The following is a 19,826-nucleotide window of genomic DNA, read 5'->3' on the forward strand; positions in this document are numbered from 1 at the left end:
CGAAGTATGGTAAATTTTACTTCAAATAACCACCCAAATTACGGAGTAGTTTTTACTTCTTTCACCTATTATATTCCTTGGTGATTAATTATTTTTCATATTTTTATTTCATTAAGGTTCTAGAGCAGGTTGAGCAATTGAGCTATCAACGGATCCCAACTTATTCTTGTCAGAAAGTGTCACTGTCACCACTCAACGGGTGTGAAAGGATTGTTACCATTCATGGAAGCCATGTGAGGTAGGAAAAACTAAACTGATACCATATTTGAACCATATATATGAGACAACTGGTTTCTGAAATAAGGTACAAAAAGACACAATAGTTCTTATTGATTTTAAGTAAAACATTAACAATAAAACAACCATAGGTAGGAGGTGAGGGAATAGAATTCCGTCTCGTCTGTTATTCAAAGCAGCAACACAATAACCATGACCCAATTTAGATGGAGATACTATTGGGAATGCCTCTGCAAGTCAATCCTTCCTCACTAGAAGGATAAAGCAAAGTATATGGCATCTTCACTGGTCCATAACGATTCCTCAGTGTCTCATCGTTGTTCCTTTGAGTGAGTTTTTTCTCAATTTCAGCCAGCTTCTTTCCAAACCTCTTGAAAGCCTCTTTTGGTTGTGAATCAGAAGTCCAATTATCACCTTCAATTCTCTGTCCAAGGTATTGTTCATCAGAAGCATGTCTTGACAAGACTTCTATAACAGTCAAGTTAGTTAGGATGTCTTTCTTCGGTGGGATTGTTCTCAAAAACGCCTTTTGATAGTTCTTAGAAAGCTCAGCATACTCAGCAGATCCTTTCTTAGGCATTAATCTTCTGCTTTTTGTTGGTCGGTTAAGAATGTAACCACCGTACGGATATTGTCCAAAATTAACAGCCGCATGAAGTGCCGAAGCAATCCATATGAGGATGGTGCAAGCCTCAATCAACTCCTTACGGGTTTGCATCTTAAACCACCATTTAGCATCTTTCAAGTCACCGTGACCTACCTCTACAAGTTCTTTCCAGAATGCTTGGAGTTCAGAATCTTGTGCAATATTTGCATCTGACTTGTAGTAGAAATACACATATTCTTCAACCCATGACTTAATTGCTGTCCATATCTCTAATCCATCAGCAGCATAAGGGTAATCTTTTATCAGAAGGCGAAGGCCGTGTGGGGAAGTTGGATCCTCAACAGCCACTCCTCTAGGTAACAAGAAAGGAAAAAATCATTAATATCAAAATAAAAACTTTTGATATCAATATATTATTAACTGAAGTTTAAAATTGCGGCAAAATACAGTTGATGCAGCTACAACCACTGACAATTCACATGAAATTTTTTGATGTCTCATCTTAGATCGTGGTTGTGAACACTTTTTCAATCCTCGTTTCAACTACTGAATATATTTCCAGGATCTAATGTTTTGTAAGGTTACCTTTTAAGTAGATCATTAGGCAAACCTTGATCGGTGAAAACCCAGTCTTTATATATTACCGCAGACAATTCTAAAGAATAACTTCCCATCAAGAACGTCTTCTCAATAACACCCTTTGCATTGACCAAAACATTCCTTGCAAGTGCATTAATGTTCATTGTGTCACGATAGTGCGGAAGTAAAAGCTTATGAATAGGATGAACCACACTAAGATGCCTATTTGTTGCTATGATGAATGGCTCAACAACTGCATGAGTATTCAACCTGTCACACATGTCGATAATAATGAATAACTCAGACATTTAAACTATGTTTGGCTCTCTAATCTTGGGAATAGAATTTGTACCAGTGGCTGATAAGTTGGTGATAGCATGAGTCATTTACAATCACATAATTCTTGGCAAGTAGCCAAATAGAAGATTCAACACCTTCACTTGCAGGCAAGTAGATATCACTGATAGGATCAAAGCGATCACCTTTTGGATTCGGGCTACTTAGCTCGATGGCTAATGGCTTAAAAGTTCCATCATTTTGTAAGAAAATGATGGTTCTAGTAGCATATCCCATTGTATGATCATTGACTTCATTTATTTTGCTCAAATATGGAAATATTGAGTCTTGGTAATCAAGTATGTAAAGTCTCTTGTTATGGATAGCCTGTTCAAAAAACATTTGATTTAGTCATTACAATTGTTTGAATTAAAATGAACCTTTTTCGCAAAATACTTCCTCCGTCTCATTTTAATCGTCATTTTTGCATTTTTTTTATCTATCTCAAAATAATTTTTATTTTAAAATATTAATACAATATTTATCAATTTTTTTAACTTTAATATACTCTTTTTTATTGAATTTTACTTCATTTAACTATTTTACTAACTACCATTGATAAAGGTGTTTTAGTAAATGACACTATTTACAATTGAAATCAATCAACTAACCGCACACGACTCAAATACTATAATTAAAATGAGACGGAAGGAGTAGAAGTAACAAAATCATTTAGTCATTACTTCTTCTACAGTGACCCCATCCATATTTAGCTGCAACTGTTCTTTGGTTATTGTGCTCGTATTATCACCGTAGTCTTGGCTATTTAGCTTGCTCTTTGGTGGGAACTCCTACATTATATATAACATGTAATACTGAGATTAACAATTGAAAATATAGTATGTAAAATGGACAAAATAGAGTTTAATTTTCTGTTTGTATAGAAATCGTTAAACTATGAAGTTTACCTGAAGTCTTTTGATAATGTGTGGATTCACACCAGCAATCATCTCTCTTGTAAATTCTTCATCAGTCATCCATCCAGACTGATTAACTGCTCAAAATAAGAGCATTGCAAATGATCCATGAGATTTCTTTCCATATTTTGTATGAATATAAATTACTAGGACTAAAATCGTAGTAGTTCTAATTCCCTGGGTACCTTGAATCACTTCAGGCCGTGGAAACGTAAGTCCAGGTACTTCCTCATCATAGAAGGCATGCACATCATTAAAGGTATCAAACTCTGGCTTATAATTGCATTCTATTTCTATCTCAGATATGAAATCTTGAGATGCTGATTTCAGTAGGTTATCAAGAAATTCTGAAGACTTCTTGTGATCAAATGATTCATCTCTTGGAATGTAAACAAAGCCGTTCCGACTCTCACTTTTAGGATCTGTTCATGTACAAAATAGCAAATATGTATTAGCTAGAAGAATGACTTTAGAATCATTTTCAACACAAAAAATAATGCCAGCATTATTAAGAAAGTAAAAGAGAGTATTTGAGAGAAGACATAAAGAGAAAAATGAAGTAAAAATTGTGTTATTCAATTCAGTTTGTTACAATGGAGATGAACTCTATTTATAAGCTAATTTCTAACATAGCATCTCTAACAAACTTAACAGCTGTACAAGCTTATGTGGCAAGTTAGTTAGAGTTAGAAGTGGTTGCTTGCTCCTCAAGTAATCTTCCTTCTTCTTCCATTCTTAACAATCATAACATACACTATACTTTTATAAATATCAAGGCGACATTAATTAAGTCTTATTGAAATACACCAGGGATCACTTTCGTTTGTGAAGTAATACCTTAAAAAATAATATACCCAAGTGTTTAAAAAGAGTATAAAAGTTTATAACCTTTCTTAGCTGGTTCCCTGCCGGTTCTTCCCCTTCGAGGGTAAGGGAAATTGCTCGATCCCCCAAGAATTTGACGCGCCAATTGAGGTTTCGAGTCAGGCTCACCTAAATCATTGTAGACATCGTAATCATATATTCTTTCCCATTCCTTGCGCTCTCCTGTTCCATCTCCTCTTAAAGTCTTCAATTCTTCTTGTCTATAGTACACTAATGGAGCTGGTGTTTCACTTGGAAGGTATGTCTATATTTTAAATCATATGAAGGTGTCAGATTTTGGGAACTATAGTTTATATTTAACATGCAAGATAAATATGGTATATTCATTACCTTGTTGGCAAAGAAGATGCGTTCAGTTTTGTAGTTTTGAGCATTGTAAATCCATGAGTTGCAAACAAAGTTGATGGTTCCATGGTTGGGAACATCTTCAAGGGTCAAACTTACAAGAAAGAATTCTCTTTGCTTGCGATTCTTAATATAAAATGCTCCTGGAATTCCCATGTCACTATCCCATTTAAAATGAACATCAAATTCAGATTGCCCTGCTACATTCAAAGACGTTTCTTTTCCGACTTTACCTTTTCCACTTTCTACAAATAAAATATGTCACAATTTTGTTTTTCAATTTCAGTAAAGGTTTATAAAAAAAAAAAATCAGTTATGATAATTCTCAAATGAAAAATTATAGCTATTAAAAATCTAATTCTTTTTATAAAAAATTAACAAATACTTGTAAGACAATTTTTTAAAGAAATTATAATAATAAAAAATGAAGAACATGTGTAATATTTTATCAAAATTTTGTAAAAAAAATAGTAAAATCTATCTTTGAAACACATGTTTATATTTGACGTTCTCTAAACATAGAAACCAATTGTGAGTTTAAAATATGAGAACTTTTACTGTATACTTGCAAATTATGTTTGTAGACAGTAGTGTGAGAGACTAAGTAATTATAAGCAAAAAAAAATAAGTAATTACCATCAGCACTAGTAGAACTAATCAACCTGAGATCCACGGAACTGGCCATAATATAGGTGTCAATTATATAGCTAATGATACCATGAACAAGATTGATAACACCTTTGATTAAACCAGCGGGACTTGTAGCTGAAGTGAGGGAGTCTATATCAAACACATTCTTTTGCATCAATATCACTGTCCCCTTCACCATTTGGCTTCTGTGAAATGGATTTGGAAACATCTTTGCAACTTTGTGCACTTTCTGCTTTTCTGACAAATGAAAGAAAACCTAGTGGCTTGCAAGTTTCTATTCTAATTTTGTTTACACTCTCACTCTTACTATATATATATATATATATATATATATATATAGTAAGTCTTGCAAATCATGGGGGCTGCATCCAGCACGTCAACGACCTAGGTCAATACAGCAAGGTAATTAAAATCAAACCAGTCGGTTGAAACGGTACCTTTGAGTTTGGTTGGATATTGCTTTTCCTCTAGTTAATAATACTAGTTTGGTTCCTCTAGTTAACATCTGTACCAAAAAAAAAAATATTTGTTTAACATTTAAATTATTTTAAAATAAATTAATATAAAAATATTACATGACATTGATTGATTGGATGATGAGTATATATCTATTAAAAATTGTATAGGTGATAGAGTGTTGAGTAGTTGAGAATTAATGAAGTAACGATATCATAAGTATAAAAGGCAAAAGGATAAAAATTGCGAGTAAAATAATAGTTTGGTTTATTGTGTGTCAATCAAAATTTACACGTGAACTTATAGATAAGGTGACATAACATGTAATTCTATGTCATGTTAAAATTGAGATTTTGCTTTAGATCGAAAGAGATCAGCAAAATCGACAATCGTTAAATCGCAATTAAAATTGATGGATTTTATCAAAAATATAATATTAAATATATTTTATAAATGGTATATAGTGATAAATGACTTAGATTATAATAAATTGTAAGACCGCAATCAAAATCGTTGAATTTTTCTTATTTTAGAATTATACTATGGGTTTGAGTCGTTAAAGATGAAAAAAGTCACAAAATCTTAAATTTTAAGATTTAAGTCGGTATTTTAACAAGTCTTAACATCATGGCTTGCAAATTCAACATTGATTGTTGTTAGAGTAAATTACACTCCCCTCCCCTCAAAGATGCTTGAATTACATTCCCCTCCCCTCTTAAGTTAAAATATACAATCCCCTCCCCTCTTATTCAAAACATATTAGAGAAAATTTCACTCCCCTCCCCTAAGAGAAGCTTGAATTACATCCCCCTCCCCTCTTATGTTAAAATCTACACTTTACCCCCTCAATATTCTTTTTTATTATTTCTAATAATCTAGCAAAAAATAATAATTTAACACACTTAAAAAAATAGTATTGCGAGTCTGTTTTAATATAATAAAAAGTTGAATACATATTTTTCGCTATTTTTTATTCACAATTTCATTAACATGTAGTTTTAAACCCTATTATAAAATATTAAACAACCCAAAACAAAATTAAAATATGTGAAAAATTACTAAAATCATTAAGGCATGATTATTTAGAAGTTAATTTTATACTCAGATTTATAAAATCAATAGCAATATATTTAAATTTAATTATCATTGACATTTAAACTATAAAGAAATGAATTAATTTTTCTTAAATGGTGATTCAAAATTAATATATATTATAAGAATATTTAATTATGTTCAAATAGATTAAAGTGTAGTGCATATTTAATTATTAAGGGAATGGTTTGTAATTCAAGCATCTTATAAGGGAGGGGAGTATAAATTTTAACATTAGAAAAAAATATTGAGGGAGTAAAATGTATATTTTAACTTAAGAGGGGAGGGGAGTGTAATTCAAGCATCTTTGAGGGGAGGGGAGTGTAATTTTTTATTGTTTTGTATTGATCCACATGTTTATTTAGATGTATCATTTTTCCTAACAAATCCAAATGTTTATATTCAAGATCAAAGCTAATGTATTAAAAACAAAAAATATCAATTATTGCTGGTCCTACCACGGTTTAATGTCAATAACTTAGTTTAGAAATCACACTTGAAACCCATTCAATGTTATCCACCACTATAGTCCTTGTATGAAAATGCATTTTCACATCTACATTTTCCCATGGTATGAATGGGGAGACTTGGAGATCATCATCAAGCATTGACTCAAACACAAGGCTTGCACTGTTGGAGAAAAATGCTATTATTATCCTAAATTATTGTTAGTAATTATTCATATTACGCAGATTGATATCCAATCCCTCAACTTCATTCACACACACACACATATATATATATATGCACCATGAAGTACACACCTCTCTAAGTGTGTCACGGTGTCCGACACCAGTGCCGGAGCCAGAAAAAAATGTTTGGGTGGGCCGCTAAAATAAACTATAAACAATAATATGTAAACATAAAATTAAAGTACTAATAAGCATTAAGCTTGAAGTTGAAATTGCAAAGTTTGACTAAAAAGCTCGGGTGAATGCTTTAAAAAAACAAATTACATATTACTAATGCTATAAATTATGATTTTTTTATTTATTTTATAATACAACTCTTAATTGGAGGAATTTTTTACAAAACAATATAAAAGAGATTTGAAACCACCAAAAATTAAAAGGTCTGTAAACCTCCGTTAACTAGCCAAGTATAAGCATAAAAAAAAAAATCACATATGTCACTTTTGGAACCACCGAAAATCTAAACGGTTGAAAAATTGTTTAAAATCTCGCAAAGCTGACTTATGATCGTCGATTTTTTACTTTTTCCGGGTGGGCTGTGGCCTACCCCGGCCCTTAAAGGGCTCCGCCTCTATCCGACACACGTCGATATTTGACATTCATATGACACTCATATACAACACATGTTGAACCAACTCAGTCTAGTGTCCCAAAAATTAATCATTATTTTATTTTCTTCGACACACCTTGAACATATTTCTAAGGGTATCTACAAGATTAAAGATGTGTGAAATCAATATTGATCAATGAGGTGGTTAAAGAAATTAATATTTTTAACAAAATTTTAATATTTTTTGTTAAAGAAATACATTGCTCAATTTACATGTATATATTTTGATTCTCGCTTTAGCTATTTTATAAATAATACTAATATATGATTTGATTATAAGAAATTAATAAATATATATGTTGCGATGCCAAAGTCTTATGTTTTTTAATTTTTACATTGACGATATTAATATATCCGTGTCAATGTCATGTGTCAAGTGTTCATGTCGGAATACATGTCATAAAGAGTGTGTGTATATATAATTCAAGATCTTTATTCATATAAGATTTGCCGCGTTGTAGTTTTAGTTACTTCTTAGTTAAGTTTACTTGTTTGACTCATAAGTTTATTATTAGTTGTTGAGGTATGAATTATATGTTAGTATATCAACTGTGAGTAAGAGTTCCATATTAAAAAGTGTATGATGAACGTATTATAATTGAGATGATCTCTAATTTTAATGTCTTCAAATTTTGGGTTAAAGTATGTTGTCAACCACACATGTATCGAAAATTTGCACTCCAATTCTATGATAAATGCTCATCTTTCATAATCGACCAATATTCATTCATGTTAACTGTATATGTCATCATTCACATTATAAATTTTCACTCAACTACTCCTTAGCTTGCCAGCGAACATCTCTTCCATGTCAGAAACCCATCAATAGCAGTTACACACCTATAGATAAGATCCATTAACCAATATCCATGACATTCATACATACTTAGTAATTAAGATTTAAGACCATTGCATTATAGCAATAGACATAAGTCAGCAATTCAAATAAAGGTTATAACCACATTATTGTACGTAAGTAACATAACTAAGTGCATGCTTGATATGCAGTGAAATTGAAAGCAGACAAGAAAATGCAGCAATGATAGGTTGACACTCTTAGGGTGTGTTTGGTTGTGGAGAGAGAGAAAGTGATAAGAGAGAAGTAGGTGAGAGAGTTTGAGAAGAGAGAAAGATGTGAGAAATAAAGATAGTGTTTGGTATAAAAGAAAGAGATAAGAAATTGAGAAGAGAGAAGTGTTGATTATTTTTAAAAGTACAAAAATACCCCTTAAAATAAAAATCTTTTCCTAAAACTACTCTATTTTATATTTAATTAAATTTATGAATTGATTAGTTTAATTAGTTATCTGGGTTATTTTACTAATAATAATAACAAGGTAAGTTAATTAATTTAATTATTATTTAAATAAGCCTATTGTGAAAAAGAAAGAAAGAATCACGTGACAACATTGCATAAAAGACAAAAAAAATGTGTTGTTCTCTTAAATTAAAGGGCATAAAAGACAAAATTAAAGCAACAAAAGAGTAACTTCTCTTCCGTTTCTTCGCTAATTAGGGGAGAACAAAAAATGCATGGGACCCACCAATTTTGTCCCTCTTCTCTCTTTCTCACCTTTGTCAAACTAGAGAAATGCCACACTTCTCTCCTCTTTCTCTCCTTAGTCTCTCTCTTCTACATTTCTCCACTACTAAAGAGAGTTTTAATGTATACACTCTTTTGCATTACTTTAAAAAAATTAAAGTTAACCAAATATATAGTTTATGTGACCACGTTTTTTTAGTTACGTGGCCACTATTTTTATGACATACATGCTCATAATATATTACTCATGTTTAATTAAACTAAATAGATCTTTTTTGGGACTAAATAGATCTTATATCTTATATCATAAGCAAACACTTGGATTTTTCCACTGTAGGGCCCACATGGTACTTAAGCAATTGCCAAGTCAAAATATATATGTTTACTTAAACTAAATAAATCTTATCTCTTACCACTATCGGGCCCACATGGTACTTAACGCAATTGCCAAGTCTTTGATGCATCCCCTCAAAAACAATCTTGATGCATTAAATGGATGCTTGTATTTTTTCCTTTTATAGAAAAACAAAGTCTTAAATTAATTGGCACCACGCAGAAAGTTTGGAAAGCTCTTGACACACAATCATTTTGGGTTCTTGACGTTTGGTAGAATAGGAGTGCATGACATAGCAACTGTGAAATCATTGGTATAACTTTTAGGTGGCCAGATAATATAAAAAACTAAACTTGATCATAAGCAAACACTTTCACAATAATTTTTACTTCCATAAAAAAAGGTTTGAACAGCCTTTGAATCAATGACTTCTAAGATGTAAATCGATGCCTATTATTCGTTGAACTTTGAAGGAACCAACGGGTAGCACTTGGATGACATAGAGTTGGGTGACATTGACCAATCACAATGTCATAATGCTTGTGTTTCTCTCTCTTTCACAAGTATTGTGACATTATAATTGACTAATGTCACTAATGTCATCCAACTCTATATCACCCAAATACTATCCTGAAACCAACCTTGTGAGTGAAGCTGAGTGAAAAAAATATTAAACTTTATGATAAGCAAACACACGTTCAAAATATATTTTTTACCTCTCCTTCCAATTTATTTACTTTTTTTTACTTTATCATATGGAGCTTTTGTTAAGTACAAGGTGGGTCCTATATATTATTCGAGTGATGGGAGTGGTGTAAAATTGGTCTTCTATCAACTAGATCACTCCCATACAAACTGACGAAAATATCTCTAACGTAACTTAAATCAATCTGAAAGGGAGCGTGAGTTAACTCACACTGGGCTTGCGTTCAGGACCAGAACATCATAAACATCTTTTTCAATAATTTTCTTCATTCCTTCATTCATACATACATCCATTTCTGTCAAAAATACATGTTTTCATCATTCATTTAATGATTCATTCATTCACTCATAATTTAAATAAAAAAAATAAACGAAAATTAACAAAAATGTCATAAAAAAACGCAAACGCGCAAATGTAAATATATATTGCATCCATATCTACCAAAGTGTAAAAAATACATCTAAATATACACAAATGTTAGGAAAACACTATATATAAAAAAAAAATCTACTCCTATGGACTATGGCTCCTAGTCCTCCGCGGAACCGGCTCCTCCTGAAGCATGCGATACTCCGACCAGATTCCCTCCATAATTTCATCATTAAAAATGCTAAAAACAAACATATTTTCATGTGTTAAATATGTCTTTAGTCCTTACATTTTGCGCCCCTTTGAAGAATAGTTCCTACATTTCATTAAATGTTTTTAAAATCCTCACATTTTCTCTCTGTTATCAAAATTAGTCCTTGCTGTTAATTCTCCAACGGAATGCTGATGTGGCAGTTAGTGGGTCCCAATTATTTTAAGGTTAAATATGTTTTTTGTCTGTACATTTTGCGTGACTTTGAAAATTAGTTTTTACATTTCAATAAATGTTTTTAAAATCCCTAAAATAATAAGGACTATTCTTCAAAGTCACGCAAAATGTAGGGACCAAAAACATAATTAACCTTAAAATAATTGGGACCCAGTAACTACCACATCAACATTCTATTAGAGAATCAACAACAAGGACTAATTTTGATAACGGAGATAAAATGTGAGGATTTTAAAAACATTTAATGAAATGTAAGGACTATTCTTCAAAGTCACGCAAAATGTAGGGACGAAAAACATAATTATCCCTAAAATAATTGGGACCCATTAACTGCCACATCAGCATTCCGTTAGAGAATTAACAATAGGGACTAATTTTGATAACGGAAATAAAATGTGAGGATTTTAAAAACATTTAATGAAATGTAAGGACTATTCTTCAAAGGGAAGCAAAATGTAAGCACTAAAAACACATTTAACCCTATTTTGATTGAGACATTTTATCAAACACCTAGAGTTCAACATAATTTCTAACAATTCCTAACTCTAACCTAACTCTAACGTACCATATTTCAATCAAACCTACTCTAATCAACTTCTAAAAAACAATTTATAACTTAATTTATCATTAACAATAAAAATATCAAACATGCAAATCAACTCTAAAACTTAAAATTTCACAATTTCATCCAAAAAAAAAAAAACTAACATTTAAACCCAAAAAACCCAATGCAAAAGGTTAGATAGCACTTGTGATGGAAGTAGAATTTGATATTGATTTGATTGAGTTCGGTGAAAATCGCACAAAGTGGGAGAAATTTCATAAAAAATGAGTTTGAAACACAATGGTTATATTTTTGTCTGTTGTCGTTCTATAATAACACGCAATGTGAGTTAAGTCACGCTGGGTTACAACGTATGTGAGTTAATTCATGTTGAATGTACCGGGCGTGACTTATGTCACGAACGTGGGGGTACTTTCGTCCATTCAGTTGGGAGCGAGTATTTATTGATGGGAGAAGAGCAATTTTCTAAAAACTTTGGGTGTGGTGGAAGATTCTAAGTGAGGGTTGTATGTTCTGTTATGTTAAAATAACGGATAACTGATAAGTTTGCTGATAGCTGATAGTTTATAGCTGATAGATGTTGGTTGATGGCTGATAACTTATAGTTTATAGTTAATGACTATTGACTGATGTTGATAAGCTAGTTAAAGTGTGCTAAAATTAACGGTTCAATTAACTGATAAATATAAATTGACATAAAATGAATTTTTTTTATTCATAATACTTTTTTGAGAGGACCAAAGCCCAATTTAATTGAAAAATTTAATAATTAGAATTTATAAAAAAAAAAATCTGAAAATAAAATGTTTACTAGACTTTCCACCCGTGCTGCCGCACGGGTCATATACATTGTAGATATAGTAGACAAAAACAAATCTCAATGCATATCAAAGAGAATGAAATATGTGGTCCCAAATATATGCAGATGTTGGAATTCGAACCTCAGACACCACGCTTATTCACCAAAAAAATATTAATTTTTATCAATCGTGTGTTACTTCATTCCTTTGTTAAAATTATATGTCAATATTATATTATTGGTATGTTACTTCATATTTTTCTTTTTTTTTTTGAAAAAATGTTACTTCATTCTTTTGTAAAAATTATATGTTAATGTTATATTATGTACCTAAAAATAGTTCATTCTTAACCTCAACATGTAAAATGTTTTATTTAAATAATTTTCCTTTTATCGAATATTTGGCCTTTACCGTAAATGATACCCTTTAACTGTTTGTTGAAATGTTTCTTCCACCTGTTTATATAGATTGCAAAATTCAGGTGCATTTTGTGGTAAATATTTAACAAAGAGAGTTCAATTCTAATTTGGATGAAAAGTGTAATATTAACAAAAAAAAATGTTGCTATAATCTTTCAAAACCCTTTTATTCCAATAGGGCGATTTGTTTTGTTGAAGAAATAGGGCGATTTGTGTTTTGAAGAAATAGGGGAAATAAAGCGATGCCGATTTGCTTTGTTCATGAAAATAGGAGATTAGGTGTGAGCATTAGCGTTGTTCATGAAAATAGAAGATTAGGTGTGAGCATTAGGGTTAAAACGGTAAAATTATGCAACAGGGTTTAGGTTAAAATTAGGGCTCATGAAAATATGAGATTAGGTGTGAGCATTAGGGTTGTTCATGAAAATATAAGATTAGGTGTGAGCATTAGGGTTAAAACGGTAAAATTATGCAACAGGGTTTAGGTTAAAATTAGGGCGCATGAAAATATGAGATTAGGTGTGAGCATTAGGGTTGTTCATGAAAATATAAGATTAGGTGTGAGCATTAGGGTTAAAACGGTAAAATTATGAAATATGATTTAGGTTAAAATTAGGGCTTACGGGTTACCTTTAATATATAAGAAGATTAGGTGAGAGCAATAGGATTGTTCATGAAAATAGGAGATTAGGTGTGAACATTAGAGTTAAAACAGTAAAATTATGCAATAGAGTTTAGGTTAAAATTAGGGCTTACTTGTTAACTTTAATATATAACTTTAATATATAAGAAGATAAGCCCTTAACTTTGCCAAATCCCCAAATTGATTCAACCAAATTCTTCCTCCCCAAATTGAATCATCATGCATCATTCCTTCATTATATGTCAATTAACCGGTTGGTATGAAGTAGAAAATCGAGCGATGTTGCATTATTTCATTTACCGATACATGCTTAAGCAAAGACCAAGAAAAGAGAACATGGCAATAGAGATGGAATGGTTCATTACCTTTTTAGATTGAAGAATGGATTGGGGAGTTACGATTTTTTTAAAGAGAAAACTAGTTACAAACCCGTGCTTCGCACGGGTTCAATAACGTTTTTGATAAAAAAAAATCGAAAGAAGATATGTTAAAACGACGGAACATTATGATTCATCATAAAATATGTATGGACTGGTTCCAAAGCATTATAAAGATCTGCTGTAGAAAAAGGGCATGTTCTATTTTGTTCAAAAGATTATGAAAACAACATTATAATTAACATGATACTAATTTGAACCAATGAAGAAACCAACAATGTGCAGATTAACGTTACATAATAGTTAGGTTTATAAAAGAGACTCCAAGTGTCAAAGACTAACTAAAAAGAGATTTTTGCCAATATTTACTTCAGACAAAATGAAAAGAACAAATGACATCCCAAAGTCAAAATAGTTTACGATTACAGACCAAAGCGATACGTCAAAATAGTAGAAGTTCAAATAGTTCAGCAGCAAATATCTACTTTAGAACAACTCGAACGTGCAAGTTCTTCGGTGACTTTTCGAGACCAAATATGAGCTTACCACCTTCTATCATCACACGTTCTCTGCAGAAATTGATCCATAGCCCACCCAAGTATTTTTCATAGCTTGCTCTTTCGGCGGTAATGAGGCGACACTTATACTTTCTCTGTATGCGAATATAGTTACATATAATTTATAAAATAAAGGTAGCTTAACTGATTTAAGCTAAAGAAAATGTATCATGACTTCTAATTTATCTTCCTATAAAGTCTAGATAAATACATGTATGTGCATTATATGAACCCCGTTGACCAATTAACATTGTTGAAACAAATGGAAATTAAGCATCACTCCCGCATGTGCATCTATAGCTAGCACCATTTGACATTGATGTCTTCGAACATTTGGTGCAACTCTTATAATACCATCCAAACTGGTTAGGATTGAATTTAGTTGTTTTCCAAATAGTGATGAAGTATGTATCCTAACCCAAATTATGCACATGAAATAAAGAATAATGCAATATGTATTTTTAACTTGTGCATCAAAAAACTCAAAGCATGTTCGTGCATAAAAAAAGCAGACCATGACTAAGTTTATAAATTCAGTAATTGGCCTAACCTGAGGCAGATTGAAAAAATCGTTGTACAAAGTACGTTGAGAAGAAGCCGAACTCTAACTTAAGTTATGACTGATACTTTGACTCTGAGCTTGAGAAGTGTTAAGGTCACGACAACAATTCAAGAAACATGGTCAAAAAACAATCAAATCAAATTGTGAAATAATAAGTTACTCTAATACTATATTTTGAAATCATAATGCAAACTTACTAAGTCTTAAACTTCTCAACAACCGGATAATGTAGGTTGATGAGCAGCCTCGAACCTGACCAATTGTTACATATATTTGGGTTGCCAATGACTACAAAATGGAAGAACTCAAGGTAAATAGATGGTAAATGATCAAGCTACAGAGTATTTTTCCCATAGTGTTACATCAACTATATTCCCACTGCATAAGGAAAGACATCTTTCAGGTCATTATCAAACTTATACAAAATTCTATCATCTGACGTTGACAAATTAGAAAATAATACCTTTTATCTTTCAACACAATGTTCGTACACGGTTTCTTTCTAGTCCCAATTGGTGTTGTCTTGACAATCTCATGAAGAAGCCCGATGATTTCTTAAAAAAAAATTACATCTATAATAATATTATAATCGGAGAAAACAAAGAAATAAATTAAAGCACATAACTATATCATATAAAATGTCAGATTTGAATTTTCCATCTTGAATTTCCTTAAATGACTTAAAACGAAATTCATGAGTAAGAACGTTAGTTAACTTGTCATACTTCTGCACCTTTGTATCAGAACCAAAAACAACCCTAAAGAGATTAAATACAATGTCCTTATCAAACACATGACAATTATACAAAGTATAAGTCTTGTTTTCCTCGATCAAAGCCTTTCAATGCTCCAATTCTCTATACCGAGTTATTACATGAACTCGATCACCCTAAATTCGAGAAAGAAACCAAAAAATGTAAATAAATCAAAATGTACACTAATAAGTAACATTGATAAATCATAAAGGAAATTACAACAAATCTTAACTAACTCATCTAATCTTTGCATCACAAATAATGAGCTTCATATGTTGATTCTCATTACTACCATTTACAATCCAAGAATCCAGCACTCCAAATCCTATTTTCCAAATGTCCAAATCATTTTTTAGATCCTTAATGTAGTCATAATCCCTTGACATCGAAAGTCCTATATAAAGATACAATAATACATCATTTAATTTTATTCCCTTTGTTCATTCTGATATCGAAAGAAGCTAACATATCCTATGTGATCAATTTTTGTATCATCAAATCAACCTGATCTTAAATGCACAAATTTCTGAATCATCAACTTTTTGGACGTCAATGATATGACCAAAACAAATTTCACCAATCAACTTTTGTACGGCTCAATCATATAGGAAAGAATAAACCAAATATGAAAATTGTTATGGCTTTATGATTACTCACAAAAACTAAAATAACCCACATACATCAATTTTTTTTCAACCACAGTACCAGAAGCTAAAATAACAATTGTGTCAAAACCTTATCATGAGCTAAAATTCAATCATCATGATTTATCAATGTTACTTATTAGTGTACATTTTGGTGTCTTTCAAAAAGATAAGAATTTATATTATATGATATTATATTTGTTACATTGTTGGTGCCATGGAAACATATATGTTTAGTTTTTTCGAATAAGAAGAAGATATGCATAGTTTGTTATAATATAAGGGTGCAAAATATATATATAAGTATAATTTTTCTAGGCATCTAGACCTTTTTTGAAGATAAGAATAAAAATAATCATACGCATTATGCAACGTCAAAAAAAATTATACGCAGTAGCGTAACAAAAAAACAGACACATATAAAGTATTACTCTAAGCGCTAATATGTGTGTTCGTATATATTTGCGAGGTTGAAGAAAGAAAATAAAAATATTTGGTATCATTAAATGACAGCGTGAATAAAAATATTTGTAAGGTTGTGATGATTAAACAATATTGAATTTAAATGTATAAGTGATAAAAAGATAATAAAATTCCTTTGAAAAAAAAGGTAATAAAATTAAATGGGACCTCCTTAAAAAAAATTAAATGGAACGATTCCAAAAAAAATTAAATGGAAGAAAAAATCATATTGAAATATAATATTAAAAAATAAAAGAAAAGGTTCCCAGTGTGAGTTGAAAAGATGTGCTTTTGAAATAAATTGTCGAGAAGTAGTTTTTTAAAGTAACATTCAACAACTTTTGGCCAAAGCTCATTCCATTCAATTTTATGCATTAAAAAAAAATTACTTTTTGTAGTAAGTACTTAATTGATATTGTGTTTGTGTTTGACCTAACTTCTCCTTAAAAATGTAGAAAAGTTGGAAAAAAAGCCGGGTCAAACGATACCTTATTCTCCTACAACGGCAATGTAGAAGCAACTTAATTTTGGACAAAAAATTGAAAAATAGTTAAAAACATAAAAATTGGAAATAAAATATTTGGTATCATTTAATGACAGCGTGAATAAAAATATTTGTGGAGTTGTGATGATTAAACAATATTGAAATTAAATATATATGCGATAAAAAGATAATAAAATTAAATGGAACATTCTTAAAAAATTAAATGGAACGGTTCAAAAAAAAAAGTTAAATGGAAGGAAAAAAACATATTGAAATATAATATTAAACAATAAAAGAAAAGGTTCCCAGCGTGAGTTAAAAAGAGGTGCTTGTGAAATAAATTGTCGAGAAGTAGTTTTTTTAAAGTAACATTGAACAAATTTTGGCCAAAGCTCATTCCATTCAATTTTATGCATTCAAAAAAATACATTTTTTTAGTAAGTAAATAGCGTGAGTTAAAAAGAGGTGCTTGTGAAATAAATTATCGAGAAGTAGTTTTTAAAGTAACATTCAATAATTTTTGGCCAAAGCTCATTCCATTCAATTTTATATTCAAAAAAATTTCTTTTTTTTAGTAAGTAATTAATTGATACTATGTTTGACCTAACTTCTCCTTAAAAATGTAGAAAAGTTGAAAAAATAAAAACCGGGTCAAGCGATACCTTAATCTTCTACAACGACAATGTAGAAGCAACTGAATTTGGGATAAAAAATTAAAAAATAGTTAAAGTTATCAAAAATATAAAAATTATAAAATAATTAAAAAAATTGTGAGGGGCAAAATGGGAAATGCACCCATATAATGGTGAGGTGGCAACAACACAATTCCACCAATTAGAAAATTACAAAAATACCCCTCCTAGGGGCAAAATGGGAAATTTATAGAGCATCAACTTTAATAGTAGTAAGTATATAGATAAGAAGATGAATGTGCATCATCATCTTAGAATGACAAAACAATTATTCTTTTTCTTTTTATGGAGGAACGATGGATGCTTCAATTTGGGGAGGAAGAAGGAGGAAGGATTTTGTGTGAATCAATTTGGGGATTTTGCAAAGGTAGGGTTCTTCAATTATAAACATTTTATTTTCAGATTTTTTTTTTTTTATAAATTCTAATTATTAAAATTTTTAATTTAATTTTACTATTAATGATGTGGAAATGATGTGTCTAATAATGGTATCATGTTAGCAATGTAATATAATGTCATTAATGAACGCGCTACATCATTCAAAAAAAAAAGGAGGACAATAAATTTTTGTTGACATTTTAAATAGGAGATCAAAATGTTGGTTTTAGAAAATGGAGTATAAAAAATTAACAAAATTGAGAAATGGAACAAAAGATAATAAACTATAAGTTCAAATGTTATTTAAAATAGCGTCTGAAAAATAAGTTATATTAGTTCGTTATGAAAAGAGACAGATGTCAAACAGGACTTTTTGATCAAACGACTTATAAGCTATAAACTCTTCTCTATAAGCTACCTCTTTGCCCATAGCAAACAGACCCGTGAGTGTGGGGGGAGGAGGATGGTTTTGTCCAATAACACCACCAATAGGCTTGCGGATAATTATAGATGGAGGAAGGGGGTATGAGTATGATAGTTCCGGAAACACTTGGAGGGAGTAGGTAGGAAATAGTTGGATGCAGTAGGGATTAGTAGAACATGAAGAAGCAGATGTGTTGAATAAAGGAAGAAGGGAGAAAGCAACTAGTGATCAATGATTGTGTTGATTTATAATGAGAGGCTTGGAGAGATCGAAAAGGAAAATGATTAACTAGTTGGTGCGCCAAAAAAAGGTAGATGTCAGGGTGTGCTTGGAGTGGAGATTCTTAAAAAATGTTGCTTTGACAATAATATATATTCTAAATGTGATATAATGGCAAAGACGAGGTTGTGCGGGAATCTTTTGATGGTTAGAAATACTTTGTGAGAAGGAGAATGGTGTTCGATGGATGATTTAATACGCGTGTAGTTCGGAAAGGGGGAAGGGGAATAAATTTGGAAGCTTCTTTGGGACAACAGTTAGAAATGAATATTTTCAATAAGGGAGGTGGACTTGGTGGATGTGACCCCTCTAGATCGTAGATTTACTTGGTATAATTTAAATGGGAGTGCGATGAGTCATATTGATAAAGGTCAAATTAAAAGAAAAAATGTTACAATAAAACACAGTATTTATTTAAGGGGAAAATATTTTTTTTATAATGTCGAAGTTACATGCTAACATGATACGACACTGTTTTAATTCGAAGGTGTGTTAAAACCTAGCAGCAGATCAAAGGTACAGTACAACCACAAACCCAAGGTTACTTGCTTTCCAAGGCCACAAAAGGGACCTTTAACTCTGCTATACTCTATTTTGTGTAAAATAGAGTGCACATCGATCTTCCCCTCAGATATACACTATTTTGTGCTTCAATAAAAATTGAAGTGTTTCAATTATAAAAATTTGTGAAGCGAAAACAAAGTATTAACCGTTAAAATTGTGAAGCGAAAACAATGTATTAACCGTTAACTATGTGAAATGAAAACAGAGAGAATTGATATAAATCTCGTATTCATATCGCATATTCTGTGATTTAACTATGTGTACAAGAAGGTTTAATATTAACTAACTGTGATAGATTCTAGATGACTCCTACATTTCTAATATTAACTTCACTTGTTCTGTACATTCTACATTGTTACAGAATTTGCCAAATTTTCAGAAAATTACAGAATCTGTCCATTATACCTTGTTACT

At 31.0% G+C, this 19,826-nt stretch overlaps 1 protein-coding gene across 1 annotated transcript; it reads right to left on the reverse strand.

Moving 5' to 3' along the window:
* Positions 1-239: 239 nt before the first annotated feature.
* Positions 240-4,866, reverse strand: LOC11434044 (linoleate 9S-lipoxygenase). The gene is made up of 9 exons (XM_003627128.4): positions 4,543-4,866; positions 3,892-4,151; positions 3,565-3,805; positions 2,862-3,098; positions 2,668-2,753; positions 2,443-2,550; positions 1,776-2,086; positions 1,430-1,693; positions 240-1,196 (listed from the first exon to the last, which is right to left on the reverse strand). The coding sequence occupies exons 1-9, from the start codon at positions 4,763-4,765 to the stop codon at positions 440-442; spliced, it is 2,487 nt and encodes an 828-aa protein (XP_003627176.2). The 5' UTR covers positions 4,766-4,866; the 3' UTR covers positions 240-439.
* Between the last annotated feature and the right edge of the window lie 14,960 nt (positions 4,867-19,826).

Source organism: Medicago truncatula, chromosome 8, assembly GCF_003473485.1.
Source record: "Medicago truncatula cultivar Jemalong A17 chromosome 8, MtrunA17r5.0-ANR, whole genome shotgun sequence".
NCBI lineage: Eukaryota > Viridiplantae > Streptophyta > Magnoliopsida > Fabales > Fabaceae > Medicago > Medicago truncatula.

What these genes read in the sequence shown, in the direction of transcription:
- LOC11434044 (XM_003627128.4), bottom strand. Translation starts at nt 4,765, where the DNA reads ATGTTTCCAAATCCATTTCACAGAAGCCAAATGGTGAAGGGGACAGTG. An exon ending in ACGGCCTGAAGTGATTCAAG is followed by an intron (nt 2,754 to 2,861) that starts GTACCCAGGGAA and finishes TATTTTGAGCAG; the next exon opens with TTAATCAGTCTGGATGGATG. An exon ending in CACCAACTTATCAGCCACTG is followed by an intron (nt 1,694 to 1,775) that starts GTACAAATTCTA and finishes CATGTGTGACAG; the next exon opens with GTTGAATACTCATGCAGTTG.